Source organism: Nestor notabilis, unplaced genomic scaffold, assembly GCF_000696875.1.
Source record: "Nestor notabilis isolate BGI_N333 unplaced genomic scaffold, ASM69687v1 scaffold33463, whole genome shotgun sequence".
In the NCBI taxonomy this organism is placed as follows: domain Eukaryota; kingdom Metazoa; phylum Chordata; class Aves; order Psittaciformes; family Psittacidae; genus Nestor; species Nestor notabilis.
The window spans coordinates 9,793-25,264 of NW_009921147.1; the positions used below are offsets into that span (position 1 = coordinate 9,793).

General features: G+C 40.1%; 1 protein-coding gene across 1 annotated transcript in view; it reads right to left on the reverse strand.

Annotated features, from left to right (window-relative positions):
• Window positions 1-14,914, reverse strand: part of LOC104403003 (ubiquitin carboxyl-terminal hydrolase 13) — a gene marked incomplete at both ends in the record, with an annotated part of 23,111 nt that extends 8,197 nt beyond the window's left edge. Inside the window, 5 exons of the mRNA XM_010011021.1 lie at window positions 866-960; window positions 4,868-5,052; window positions 5,254-5,396; window positions 5,811-5,932; window positions 14,854-14,914. Coding sequence (XP_010009323.1) covers window positions 866-960; window positions 4,868-5,052; window positions 5,254-5,396; window positions 5,811-5,932; window positions 14,854-14,914 — 606 coding nt within the window. The remainder of the gene's footprint in view (window positions 1-865; window positions 961-4,867; window positions 5,053-5,253; window positions 5,397-5,810; window positions 5,933-14,853) is intronic.
• Window positions 14,915-15,472: the final 558 nt, after the last annotated feature.

Genomic DNA, 15,472 nt, shown 5'->3' on the forward strand with positions numbered 1-15,472 from the left:
GGGGGGGGTGCAACCTAAAGAAAACCCAAAACAAACAAACAAAACAAAATAAAACCAACCAACCAAAAAAAAAACCCCAAAACAACAAAAACCAAAAAACACAAACACCTCTCCATGCCCCACAGCTCCCCAAAAATAAAATCCCAATCCACATGCCTTTTATAACCATAACCCATTCAGACTTTGTAGATCATTAAACAGAACTGGAATCAACATCCACTAAGATAAAAATTACTACAAGGACTTATCAGTCCCACAACATGTTCAGGAACAGGACCCTTTTTGCCCCAGTCCCTTTCCAGTGTACCACACCATAGAGCACGCTCTTTTCTAGACTTGAGAGAATGTATTTTTTCATTTTTTAATATATTTATTAACAAGACCTAAATTGAAATTTTTAACCTTACATTAAAAAAAAAACCCAAAAAACAAAAAACCACCACTTTCAACCACTTTTTTTACTTATGCATTGTTGAGTTTATTTTTTGCCTAAGATTTGTATCTGTTTACACATGCAACAGGCTTTCCTTCACCCACTGTAATTAAATATCCTAGATATCCTTCTTTAATTGAATGACGGTTTTCATCTTGAAGGAAAATGGTACATAACACACATGAAGTGAAACATGTAAACTAAAGACCACAAAGGAACTCTTTCAGAAGGCAACTTTAGGTTTTAAGAGTAATGATTCACTCAGACCTCACCAAATAAAACGTGAAGTGGCTGGCTTTACAAAACTAAATAGTATTGAAACAGCCTGAAGGAATCACACAAATATAAACTGACAGTATCATTCTCCTGCTTCTCTCCCACCCCCAACAAAGACAAGCAAAAAACAAACTAAACAAAAGACAGATTTCCTACCACTTGCATCTGCAGCATATCAATTCCAAAGTGTGCCAAATGTTTTGCTATATGTGGGTCTAAAACCGGCTCCTCTTCATCAAAGGAATAGACATCTATGAAAGTAGAGAGAAACCAATGAGTATCAAATGTTATTCCTTCTCTTTGTTTACCAATATTGCATTCTCAGTACAGGACTGCCTATACAACATGCCTTATTCATATTCACCAAATTTGGTTATGAAAAATGCAGAAAAAGACATAGACATCCATACGGCTTAGTAAGTATCTTCAATGTTCTCAACACAATCACCTCAACTACTCTCCTCAAAAGAAATTACATACCCTCACAGTATTAAAACCTAAGAACATTTATAGCGATCATAGTATTCCCCCCCCCCCCATTTGTAGTGAAAACAAGGAATAGAGCACGAGGATATGCAAAATTCTCAGATATGTGACTAGTCCACAATTTGAACAATGGCAATGAGATTTTGAATTTTTGTGGAGCTACACCTACAGGCAGATACATTAAAACTATGAGTATAAGGGCCCAACTGACTATTGCCAATGGTATTTTAATTTCTAGCACAATTTAAGGAATCCATGTATGCCCTTTTCCCACAGAGATGCAGAGAGAACTGAGAAATTCTGTATTAGAAACAGAGGTGTTTATTGGATTGGACACCACTGGATTGGCCTCTTCCTCTGTGCTGAATGACTGCTTCCCTCCTTAGGTCCCTACTCGTTCCAAAATCCAGAATCCCTCTGCCAGTCTGCCTGTGCTTCTCAGCCACATGTTTTCATGTCTAGCAGTTTCTCATAGTGACCTTGCCCCATATGACCAGGTCTAGGCTGACAGAGAAAACTTAGCCAGGAGAAAGATGAAACAAACTCAAAAGAGAGCAGGAACCCACATAACAGCTGTTTGCAACATTAATGTAATTTCTAGAATGTCCTTACCCTGCCCTCTCCTTGCAAATACAGACCCTGGCTCTGACGCAGCACATCCCCTATGTGAGACTTTAACTAAAAGGCAGTTTCCTTGAAGCCTGCTAGTACCAAACCCACACTAAAATGATAGGTTGAAGGTTGGCCAAGAACTCAAAAACCTAATGGACCTTTTCAAATTTACCAGCCCTATGAAAAACAAACACTCTCAAACCAAGGAAATTGAACTTTTCAGTTGTGCTGCCAGCTGCTGAATAGCTATCAGACTCTCTATTACTGATCCTGATGACCTCTCTGGAATGCCTGTGGCTGTAGCTGCCCAGCTGCTGGGATTCCACTGTGTGGTAGCAAGAGTACCAGAAGATACAACTGTTCATCCACATATGAGGCATCACAACATTCCCATAGTCTTCTGGTGAGGTCACAGTGTAGCCAAAAGATCATGAAAAGTTCAAACACCCAATGGAACGAGATTACACATCAGTTGTTTTTGGGTGAATACTTTCGATGTAGAAGGTTTATTTGTTTTTCCTCTGCTCTGGCAACTGAAGAGAGAGCAGCCATCTGGGACTACTGACCCAGAGCAGCAAAAATGGAACACAAAGCACATCAATCTTTTGCTCAAGCTCAGCTTGTGTCACATACTTCAGTACTTTCTGCTGCATAGCCAACTTAAATTCATGTGAGACACAGAATTCACTTTAAAAAAAAAGAAAATAAAAATCAAAGAGCAACAAATTATGAAAAGAGGATGAGATCCCACAAACACAGGTCGGTAATGCTATTATACAGACCCTTGTAGACAAGGAATGTAGACAAGTTGGTAAACGTGACACACAAAAGCTGGTAACCTTAGAGTGAGAAAGGGGGAAAAGAGAGGAATTTGGGGGGAGGGGCATAAAAAGGAAAAAAAAAAAAAAAAACCCCTACAAACAAAACCCGAAACAAACAAAAAAGGAAAAATCTGAGACAGATAACACAATTTTAGTAAAGATAATCATTATTATTAATATAAGAAAAAAAAAAAAATCACAATGCCACCTGTACTTCCTTTTCCTCCACAGCTCAAGATTTACACCTGTTCTGGCTGTGTAGACATCACTCCTTCCTACTTAAAGGATAACAGGCAATGGCAACACTGTCCCTGGAGAAGAAAGTTGCTCAGGATCCCCCAAAGAAGTATCTGACAATTGCCAAGACTGGCATCCACAAAGCAACTCATTCAAGTATCTGCCAGATAGGGCTTCCCACTGCCAAATCCCCATTCTATTCCTCAAGCCAGTTTCAAACATAAAACCTTAGAATGTCTTGAAATGAAATCTAATGGCATTGTCGAGAGAGGCAGCAGGTCACAGAGTCTGCAGACTAGTACTCAACCTATTGAAGCAAGCAACATTTCTGGCACTCTTGTGCATCCTGTCCAAGGTCTAAAAGCAGAAAACAGAAGTCTGGCTCAATTTCTGCCCTGATCCCAGATGTATTTGTTGTCAGAATGCTACAAAACAAGGCTAGTGCCTCAGAAATCTTTCATAATGTATACAAGACATTTCTCGAGGGAAGACAAGTAGCCCTCCTCTACTCCCTCTGTTCACACATAGGGCAAGTATAAGTGGAATACTGGCACCACCTCTTTCTCCTCTTACTGTTGTGAAAAAGGAGTAAGTTATGTCAACAGAGGGACTAGATGCATATTACTCCACTACCACCACCTCTTTACCTCCAGCCCAGGGAAGCAGAAACCAGACAGACTCTGTGTCACAATCAGCCACGGAACCTCTTTCCTGAACCTCATCTGTCATCCAGCCCTATTGGGAGGTTATGATTACCATGGCAACACAGATCAGAGACAGAATAATTACTGGAAAGGAAACAAGGAGGGTTTGGGAAGGGACATCCTTTCTGTAGGGAAACCGAGTAAACCCCATCCAGAGGAACAAAGGTCTGTGGACAGCAGCTGGTACCCCTCTTTCAGAGAGATGGATGACAGCCATTATTATCCCAAACACACAACCCACTAAAGAGTATTCTGTTTATTCTGTAGATGCGGTTCAAATCTACAACTGGGCAAACCTAAACACCTTCAATAATTGAGAGATTCTGACAGAATCATCATCCAAGACCAGACTCATGCAAGGAAACAATATTCCATCTGGGAGAGAAAAGAATGAATTTTGCTCAGTGTTTCTTTGGCACAGTGGTCGAATCTCACTACAGTCTCCTTTCCCTGACACTGAATAAGACTTAAAAGATGAAAAACTCAGCTGACATGTTAAAAAAGGGGCTACTCTAAACAGCTGTTTTTCACCCACATGGTCATGAGCATTAAACTCAAAATATAATTATGCTACATGTTCTTCCATTTTTATTTCTCCATACTGCTACAGCAAAGGATTGCTTTGCTTATGACTTTTTCAGCACTCCATCTAATCCTCACACATCGTAATTCTCCACAGCAACACTGCAGAATGTCACACTTGGAGAATATGCAAAGAAAGACGCCTCTCTAGCTTTCCCCCCTCTCAAGATCATCAGGCGTTTTACAAACGTGCATGAAGCAGCTCCATGAAGATGGGTGTTCATTAGACTGAACCAAATGTTACCAGAACAATAAGGAAAACCAGCACAGTTTCCAGTAGAAAAAAAACCCCAACACGCATGCTGTTAAGAACAGACTTTTCCGACTTAAAAATAATTTCCCTGTTATTGTTTCTATGTTACGTAAGATTGAACCATTTGCCCTAGCAAACGTAGAACTGAAAAACACCGTTTCTCTGGATTCTGCTGTCTCAAAATACTACCATTCTTCTATTACAAATCTACTATTATACAAACCCCAAAAACCTATTTACACTAAATATGAAACAGGAGGAGAGCAGACAAAGAAAGCTAAAGGCTTTCTCCAAATGGAGTGCGTGTTGGTCCCCCCAGCCCCAACAAGATTCACAGACTCACAGGGTTTCCTTTCTGTATGACACTCTCAGAAAGATTTATACTAGAAGTACAAACCCATTTGTTAATAGATATAGACATGCACAAAAGATAGCTCATCTCAGAACCTGCCAGGTGGCTAACCTGCTCCATCAGGAGTGATGGTTCCTAACTTCACTGCCAGTGGATAACCTGTCTCCTTGTAGTGCTCCGTTGCATGCCCATTCCCCCCACTACCATCAAAGAACCACTTTCCACACAGCACAGAACCATCTGTCAAGTTTAGCCACAGATTTTCCCGCAGGTCACATTTTGAGCATTTCCAACCACTGCAAGAGAAAACAGGAAGAAACAATAGAAATAAATAAGTCGGGAACTAGTCCTGTATTTCCAATTATGGTAGGTCAAACCAAGCATACACACCCAGCCCGGAGTCATGCAGGAGAACTCCTGGCTGAGTTGCTGGCTTTAGTTCTGTTACTCTGGACATTATTAGAGCACCTACAACAAACAAACCTTATTACCCTTACCTGGGGGGAATTCTAACACCATTGTCTAACTGTACAAGTGTTTTGGCATGTTTAGACGCTTGTAGTTCTTCTTCCCAGGAGTCAGGGTCCTGCTTCCTGTAGGGTGATTTTGCACTGAGGAGTGCATCACAAGCTATCGTCACCTGGAAGACAAATGTACATCAAGCAAAACCTAACATGATTCAGTGACTAGACAGAACTTGGCATTCAGCCCTCTGCTAACCACTGACAGAACTGGCTATCAGTAAGACTATCTATATACTTAAATATGCATGTAATCTTCCAAACTGCAGTTTTATTTTAGCAGAAAAGTAGACACATGTACTATGAGAGTTTCCCTGGGACAAGCTGGCATCATAATAAGGGAAGGAATACAGGAGGTAAAAAGGAAATGCAAGAAAAAAAAGACAAATCAGACTTTTAAAAATTACTATTATAGCTGATTTAAAAAGATCTTTATGTAAAACCAAGCGCCACACATAAGAAAACAAAGCACCGTCTTGATAAAAACTGAAGCAGAAGACAATTCCTATCACCACTTGCACATGCTCACTGACCAGTGCTGGTAACTCTTCTATATTAGGTAATGGGATTTCATAGTGATCAGGAAACAAAATGAGTTTTGCTTCATCTTCATATTCAAAGTCATCAGTGTTCAGATCACTGTTTGTCTCTAGATCTGGAAAACAAGATGGGGAATGTTAGGATATTGTCCTGACATTAAGACTCCTAAATTGTGGCATAGGTACCATTATGAAGCACTGCTCTCCTGGCATCAGCCAGCAAGCTGACACTGTCACTAAGTAGTTTCTTCTGGATAGGAATGTTTATGAAATCCTGACCTAAACTGAAATCTGACCATCCTGCAAGAGAATGTTCTGAGGGCCAAGATTTCCATCTTAATCTAATCCACAGTCACAGTTGATTTGTCCCCTCTCCAAGCAGTGTTCTGCTGCAGACATGACCTTCTGGGAAGCATCTAATAAAATACTGCTCATTTTGGACAAAATCAGGATGTAACACTGCTGTGCCTTTAACCCAGGGTCTTGAAATGCTATATAATATAGAGACCAGGTCACACTACCCATGTCCAAATTGCAGAGCAGGAATAATGCACCTCTGTTTCAGGCCCCTCCCCCATATTTTCCAGATGACACACCTGGCTGAAACACGCTATGACTCTCATTCCTCTTGAATCTCTGGCCTTTCTTCCCATGAAGATGTCCAAGACTGGAAGTATTTGCACATCTCATTCATATTCTCAAATAGCTACAGCAAGTACAGTCATACCAGCATTATCCCTCTCTTATGAACTCCACTCTGTAACCAGCATAAGTGTTTAAAACTCACTTACTAATAAAGCTTTCCTTTGAAGATAAAGTCTTCCATAGTGTTTGTGTGTACTTCTATTCCAGTGTAAGGATGACTTCTCTGCTTAAATATGTGCCTTGATCAAGCAACATCAGCTAAAACACTTGTCCAGAAATAAGTGGACCCAGAAAAGCCAGGAGGGTATATTAGTAACTGAATCACCAGTGGTTTTATCTCTAGCTTCATCAAAAACATAATTATCCCATAGTGACAATCTTGCTGAGTTCTTTCCAGGATAACTGAAAAAGTTAAAACCAAACATGTGCGTGCTCTGTCTGACATTTCACAAGAGTCAATTGCAAGAATAGCCTGGGCAAGGATGGGATGTTCTGGATCCTTCTCCCATCTGGAGATGCTGGATCTACTGTATTCCAATGTACCAGGCAGTCACTGACAGAATAAGGTTCAACCAACAAAGAAGATACATTAGCAGTAGCTAAAGCTGACTCTTATTTTCACTGTAAGTACATGCATATGCTTAAAGAGACACTCAATACTCAACAAGCACTGGCAGCAACCACTGCACCCAGGCAATGCCTCAAATCTCAAATGTATATTTGGTAGAGAGGCGAGGATGACAGAAAACTAAACTCTCCGTTTACCCAGTGGACAGTAACAGCCTGAAAATCCTAACTGATAAAACAAGTATCAAAAGATATTTTAACTTGACCTGGAAAGACCACCTCTTGAGAACAACATAATCCAGTATCCATTCAATTCTTGGCTCACCTGCTGTATCAACCAGTACTGAGGGGTGGCAACACCCACTGTCAGTGATTTCCAGCAGCATGATCTCTTTCTCAGCAGTAAACAACAAAAGCCCCTTATTATTAGCTGAATATAGACACAAAAGCAAGAACAACTTCTTATACTGAACGACATTTATAAAGAAAATATTAATTTGTTACTAATCCCCCAAATCACATTATTTCCATAAGGATCCCTTCTGTTACTGCAGCTAAGAGATAACCAATGACCTCACTTTACTCTGGGCTTCTTTCCCATCTTGTATTGAAATCCTGTGTTCTGATAAAGGAGTGAATCGCAACAGACATGGTCAGTAACGGTAAGCTTTTTCGCTCTCTGAAGCAAAGAAATTTAGTTTCTTCAAGTTGACAGAGACTTAATGCCCTTAAATTTGATGGTGACCAGCACAGCAAAACCAGAAGTACTGATCATCTCCTAAATATGACAGAGGTTCCTCAGAAAGGATGAAAACTCCGTGTATCTTCAGCCAAGCTTTAAAGACAGCAACCGCCTCTTCCAGGGCCTGCAGTCACATACCTCGCTCAGCCACCAGAGGGAGCCTGAGGACAGCTCACATCAGCTGCTATCTGTAAACGTGTAAGAAGGGCTGCTATTTTCATTTCCTTGTGACACCTACATTAAGCTTATGGTATTTAAAATCCGCTGTATAGAAACAGCAATGATACAGTTCCCTGGGTTCAAAATTCAGACACACACTTCAGCTCATCTCACAAGCCAGACAACAGCCAGCTATTAGTAACTTTACTGCTACTGACCTGACCTCCATTTGAACTAGTGATCCAGGGATAAAAGACTGAGTATCCTATTAGCAATCATCCACTGACATCTAAGGACATCACACACTTAGAACCATCAGCCTTTTGTGTCCAGTGGGTAGGGAAGAAAAGTTCCTTTTTACCTTCACGGGTCTCACACCATTCACATTACCAGAAAAGCAGAAAACCATGTCCCGTTGGCATGGCATTCTGGATATCAGACACACTGATACAGCAGCCTCACACTTCCTATTTTAAAGAACGACATATGCAACTTCGTAACAGGGGGGAAAAAAAAAAAAGAAAAAAAAAAGAGGATCTAACTGGCAATTCAAATCACTTTTCAAAGTGACCATGTAAAGCTGGTAGACTTCTACTCCACACTCCTACTCCCTCTGAATAGGAATTAAAAGCACTGCCAGTACTTTTTTGGCAATTATCACTCTGAAGACAGTTTCTCAGGGTTCAGATCCAGTACATAAGAGTGGAACAGACTTCTAAGGTCACTGACTGAAATCCTTTGCTACAGCAGATGACCATATAAACTAATCTCTTCCGTTGACTGCCAGACAAGCCCCTTAATGATGTCCACTACAAAACCCCCAAATCACTACTCATCCTTTTGTATCTTGGCTTGTATGTGCTGAGAGCCATAGTTGCACTGTTCAGTAAGAAGTTCTACCTGCATTATATTTTCTGTGCCTGTGCAAGAGCCAACACGGCTAAGAAAGTACAAGCGTAGAGAGAATAGAAACAGACAACTGTTACTTTTGAAGGCAACAGAGCCACACTAAAGGAGGACAGAGGCTGACCCTGTAGTCACCAGGCACCATGTGCAGTCTGTAGGCAACTTTAAACTTAGATTTTAAAACTAGTGCAGAATTTGAGAAAGGAATAAGAGTAGCTATAGGAAAGAGGCGCAGGGGGAAACTGACTTCCAAACACAGCATATTTGATTAAAAATTACTGCAGTACTAAAGGCACTGAAAAATATGAACCTTCAAGCACTATACTTAAACAAGAAGAATTTCTGAGGGGGAAAAAAAAAGCTTTACTCTGTTCCAAGACTGAGCCACAAGACAACCAACCAGTCTAATCTTTCTAAAGAGCTGAAAACTTGATGGGGAATGCCCATATGACATTGTGGACTAACAGCTTTACGGTGTATCCTCAAAGCCCCAGTTAAACAGTGTGGTCACTAAAACAGTGTCACTAAAACGAGTATCCATAGGTCATAAGTGTGGTGTTGGGAGGCCAGGACGACAGGCAAAGCAAAATAACAGACACTACAACAGAGGCTCAACTGATGTTATTTTGGGCAAGTAGTCAGTAGAGTAAATCTACTCCAGCTCATAGGCATCACTTTAGTGACAGTGAGAAATTCATTGCTGCTGAACTGACTGAAAACAGCAGCTGGAAGTGGAAGACAGTACTGTAAACCAACCCACTGGAGGGGAAGAAAAGGAGTGGAAGTCCTCAGATCAGATTTAGACAAGTTACCAAGAGAATGCGCTAATAATAGTGGCATAAGGAGACTCAATGCAGGATCCCCAAACATGATTTCCTGTGCATATGGATGTATCTCTGTCATATGAAAGAGAACACAAGCACAAAAATTGAATGAGGATGTTAACTAGTGAGCCTACAACTAATTTTGAAACTCTAGAAAGACATCTTAGGAATCTGGGCTTGACCCTGCTCTCTCACTGAAAAGCAATAGACAAATTTGTATTGACTTAGAAGCGGAGGACTGAGTCTTTAAATCAAAATATTTCTTCCTGAAGCCTCTAAATAATAGTGAATTACAGCAACAGCACTTTGCAAAATAAAGGCTTTTCAATTCATTTGTCTTCAGGCACATCTGAAACACTGACCGCTACAGATGAGCTATTAAAAAAAAAAAAAAAAAAAAAAAAAAAACCCACAACCACTTTATAGTTGTGACATTCTCCTTTGTGGCAAAAGGAAAAGCAAAACTTTGTACTAGGATCATTTTGACATTTGCTACTTGTAAAATAACATTAAAATTGCTTGCCACATCTCCAAAGCATTAGTATGTTGTTCTTATTGCTAGATACAGACCTCAGCCCTTGGATTTCTGGCACAGTCATGTGTCAAAAAAGCAGAGCTAAAGCACCAAAATTCAAATTCCTAAGTATTTTGCTAGCAGCATTAGCCTTTCTTAATCTAGCATAACTTCCACAGTTCTACCTAAACCAGCTAACTATTAATCTATTGGTGTAAGGTACCTGCTCACCATTCTATAATTGACTCTAGCTTAGACGGCAAAGCCAGAGAGGAACAAGTTCACTCATGGTCTAATCAGTTCCACTGCTACTGCAGGTGAGTTTGCACAACTTCACTGAGCTAAAATTTAAAAATATTGCCAGAACACACTCAAGTCCGCCTAAATCACAGCTTTCCATTCACAGATACATACTTTGTAAGTACTTACTTAAATTCAAACTTAAACCACTGCTGGTAAAAGTCCTCTTCAAAAGCTTACCAAACAAAAGCATCTTTACTGAAAATAGGGTTCTGCTACTCCCTGCTATGAGATCTAGGAGAGTTAAGTGAAGCTGTGGTGAAATGCAGCACAGCCACTCTTATGAATGGTCTTTACAGTTGCAAACAGTAGTCGTAAGTACATTCATTGCCATAGGCAGGCAGGTGCCACCCAGGAAAAGCTCAAGTTTACATGTTGAGACTCTCTAAGTGGAAGTTTTGTCTTCCTTTCCAAGGCCTTCTCTGAGACCAGCTGTGTGTCATGGATACGGCTCCTCACTGAGACTCCTCTCAGCAGCAATTACCATCCTCACAGATCTGCTGAAAGAGCTGTCCATTTGAGAACTTCAAAACACTTTTAATTGATGGTCTAAGTTAGCCCTGACTTTGCTCTAAACAAAGCACACACAACTTGCTGCACTGGCAGATCCTGCTATGGTAACTGATCTGGAAGCGGATGTCTATGGACAAGTTTTACAACAGTCGCTGTCAGCTCTGTTTAGCCTAGAGTCCAGACTTTGTCAGGGACCAACAGGTGCCTAGAAGAGGGTATCAGAACAAGGCAAAAATGCAGTGACTCCTCCTGCAGTGTATACCTCCTACCTTCCAGACAACTATCTAGAGAGTTTAGTTTTCTGGGGTGGGGGGTCGTGCTTGCCTGGTTGGTTTTGAGAGATGGGGGAGATACCGCATGCAGCTGTGGTTTCTCTATTCAAAAAGAGAGGCTCACTTCTTATTTATAAAGCAAAATAATAGAGAATAAAATATAAAATGCTGCTTTACTCCTGATGTTTCACTTGACTTTCCCTGCTGCTGACAACTGAGCTGTCATTTTCGGAGAACCATTCATATCATCTCTCTCAGAACTACCTTTCCGAAACAGCTATAGCTAATTTAGACATCACTATGCACACACAGTGAAAGCACTTATCATCTTTGCATTTTCCAACATTTACTTCATCTATAGTTTAGTTCGTAGCACATTTAAAAATCACTTTTACATTTTAAATCAACCACCAAACTCCATTTCCTCATTTTTCAATCTCTTTCCAAACCATTCATGATCACATTAATTCATCAGAATTAGAACATTATGAAGGACTCTGCTGATAACTTCTGGGAGTAACAGATCCAAAGGGACTCTGCTGATAACTCTACTGTAAGAACTGAGCCTCCAATCTTTTTAACACAAGGATCTTCCCCCTTATTCTACTACCCCTTTTGACCAGGATCTCATAAGGAAGACCACAGTACACCCTGTTAACCAAATTGCTCATCACTGAATACATAGGGGGACTACTACACACAGTCCCAGAGTATTCTTAGACCCAGAACCATTACTTCACTTTGGAAAATCCATAATGGTTCTTATCTGTTACATCATATTTATACAACTTTCCCTCAATTCTCATCTATTAGTTTTCTTCCAGACGTCCAAATATGAAAACCAATTTTAGTGATGGTACTTTTCCTTGTCCCATCATGTCTTCTTTTTTTTCCCTCCCTGTACCTGGTATCACATTTACCATACTGTGGCTGATTTAAAAAAGAGTTTGCATACCAAAGGCAACAGTGCAGCTGGTTCTTATCAGAGAGCCTTGTGAAGTCATGGGGAGCTACCATCTTGTCCAATCAATTAATTTTACAGACTAGATCTAAAACTTCTTTGTGGGATAGCCACTCATATTGACAAGCACAAAGTATCTTCAATCTTGCTAGCCTAGCTAACAACACAGTGAAGATACTATTCCATGCATCATGACACAGTCTGCTCTAAATACCACCCCAAATTCCCTGAAGCTTGCACACTCTGAGCTGAAGTTACCTTATCTACACTGCCTAGCAACACTTAAATAAGCTAGAGTAAAGGCAGCTCATCCATTTCAATACACAATGTTCTATTATTCTTCCTGATCAGATAAAACACTCACAGACAACACCCTCCAGCCTTCTCCAAAAGAAAAACAAAACAGAATGAGCCCAAAATCTAGTTTTACTATTATGCACACACACTTTGTCATGGATCTTTTAATGTTTAGGAAAAAGATAAAGCTTCCAGCTAACTGACCCAGCCAGTCTGTGTTTCCACTGCACTTACTGGATAGCAGCACTGCTAGAAGGCAATCAGTAAGCATCCAAAAGATGTTGTTCTAAGGAGATTGATAAGTGTTTAGTATCTTTAATAGCTTTACATCAAAGACGATTGTAAGAAGCAATGTAACAAATGCCCAAACTGGATTGAGTTTGTACACAAAGCTTAAATCTCTGGGTCTTCAGGGAATTCTTCAGACATCTAGAAACACCAGGATGCTAGAGCTATCCATTGATAATTATCTGTTCTTGTCTGACAGGGTAATCCCAACATTGCAGGCTACATATATGGGCTGGTAATAGCCAGCTTGGTGCAAACCTCTACCGTAAGTGCCTAAGGTCATCACAATGAGAAAGACAGAACTAAAACGACCTGGTAAGATGAGAAGTCCAGCAGCAACCAACCAATGAGGAAGATGTTGGATTTAGAGAGAAAATGCCAAATTTGGCTAACCATCTCTGCTGCTGTCACATGCAATCAGTTGGCCTCTCTGTGCTTTCATTTCCTCAGCTATGAACAAGGACAGGAATAATTATTTGTTCTTTTCTTTAAGCATGGACAAAAAATAATAAAATTTGCTGAGCCAAAGTGGATACAAAGCACTTGTATGCATGGGAAGGATCAGAGTTGGTACCATTTTACTCCTAGCCAGCAGGGGCTGCAGAGAAGACTGCAGTAGAACAGACCAGATGAGATACATTTTTAAAAGTACATTTCATTAGATTCCAGAATGCTGGATTAAATGGTGATAGTTCCATGTACTAAATCCACCCCAGTGGAACTACACCACCTTCATAAGTCTACTGGGACCAGGACACTTGGAACTACAGCACCAGATTTATTCAGTGGGAACAAAATGCTCATGTGCAAGAATGGAATTTGAAGACTCCAACATGGCACAGCAGAAAAACTGTGTTACATACACTGTGTGCCAGCATACCACAATGACAGGAGCCTCAAAATACAAGCAGCAGATCAGCAAGAATAAAATTTGACCATGCATTTGTACTTATTTACACTCACATTGCTAACACTGTACAACCTCTGCTGCACTGCAACCAGCTTTGTTGCTGAACCCATTATTTTATAAGCACCCAGTAAACTGACAGTAAATGGCATTTAGATCAGCATCTGCAACTTAACTCCTTAACTGACCTAACTCCTACAAAAGAATTTTCATTTCTTTATGACTCATCTTTAGATTTATTTTTTTCTCTCTAAGCCCTCCTTTGAAAGCTTACTCCAAATATTAACAACAACAATTTAATCAAACACAACCCGCAAAGTCCTCTTAAGGACACATTCCACAGATCAAAGTAATTCCAAAGGGAGGCCATGCTATTGTTTCCCTTTAGCCATAAGAACTGTTAACTGTAAAGAAAACCTTTAACCTCTTCATTACCATAAAAAAAAAACCAAACAAAAAAACCCCATAATAAATATCACTATTTGCTATTAATATAGAGAGAATAAATAAAAGATGAATCAGCTGCTTTCCATGAAGCAAGGGGATATAACTGTGGACAGAACAGAGTAAGAACTGGTAACGAGATGATCTGGTACATGTACTGTTGCATTCATTACAGGAGAGACCATTTACCGAACGATTTTGAAACAGTAACAACCCTTCCTATGACCAGTTGCTTAGCAGAGCAGTGCCACACCGAGACCCTGTTATAGCTAAACATTCAATATAGCTAAACGTTTTAATAGAAGGGTCTTTTGTTGAAATCACAAAGAGAGAGAAGGGACATCATTAGTCAAAAAATACCTATCAAATCCCAGGCTGTTTTGAGAATAGTTGAGGACCTACTTTAAAATGTTTCATGTGTACCTACAAATACCTTTCAGTATGCACCAAATTGCTAAGAATTACTTATTTGCCTGGACCAACTTCAAAAACTAAAACTTAAAAAAAAAGAGAGAGAACCAAATGAGAAACCACAACAAACACCACAATCAAAACCAAACAAAAATCATCCAGAAAACCCCACAATCCTCTCTCCCACCAAACAATAATCACCAACCAGACAATACGGTGGACAGAACCCAAGTACACATGCAGACAGGGTCAGAAAAGGATTGTGTGAAAACAGCTGTTCACAATACCTAAAAATAGCTTAGCATTCCTCCTTTTTGGTAAAGCTCCACCAGATGCCCCTGGTACCTTCTGGAAAGAGAGAAAAAAACAGTTTGAAAAATATCTATCAATCGAGACAACAGTAAAGCAGCAATAACCCCATACTATCCATCACCACTTCTGACACACACCTATCTGTTCATGGTCCTACTATTTAATCACAGTCCTTGCTGAGCAAAAATGTAAATCCTCTTCATTCACCTCTGACAGTCGGACTCAACTCATCGTTGCTTACTACCCTCATGGAGTGAGAAAGCCACCATCTGAATCTTTCGTACTTCACTCTGTTCATAACTAAACAGAGCATGACTCATGGTCATCATTGGTGATTGCTGTTCCGTCCACAAACAGAAGCATCTACCATCATTCAGACCTATCACCACTTGATCCCCTACAGTATTTCTTAATGCTAAAGCTGAATTAGGGGAAGAAAAGGCTAGTCTGTGCATAAAAGATTCAATCCTTCATAACTAATTCCAGTACCACCACTTTGCTGTGATCTATTAGTTCAGCTAATTTTCTTCTATCCAGAAAAAAAAAAAAACCCGCCCTTTCCAGTGACAGCCAGCATGGTTTCACTAGGGGGAA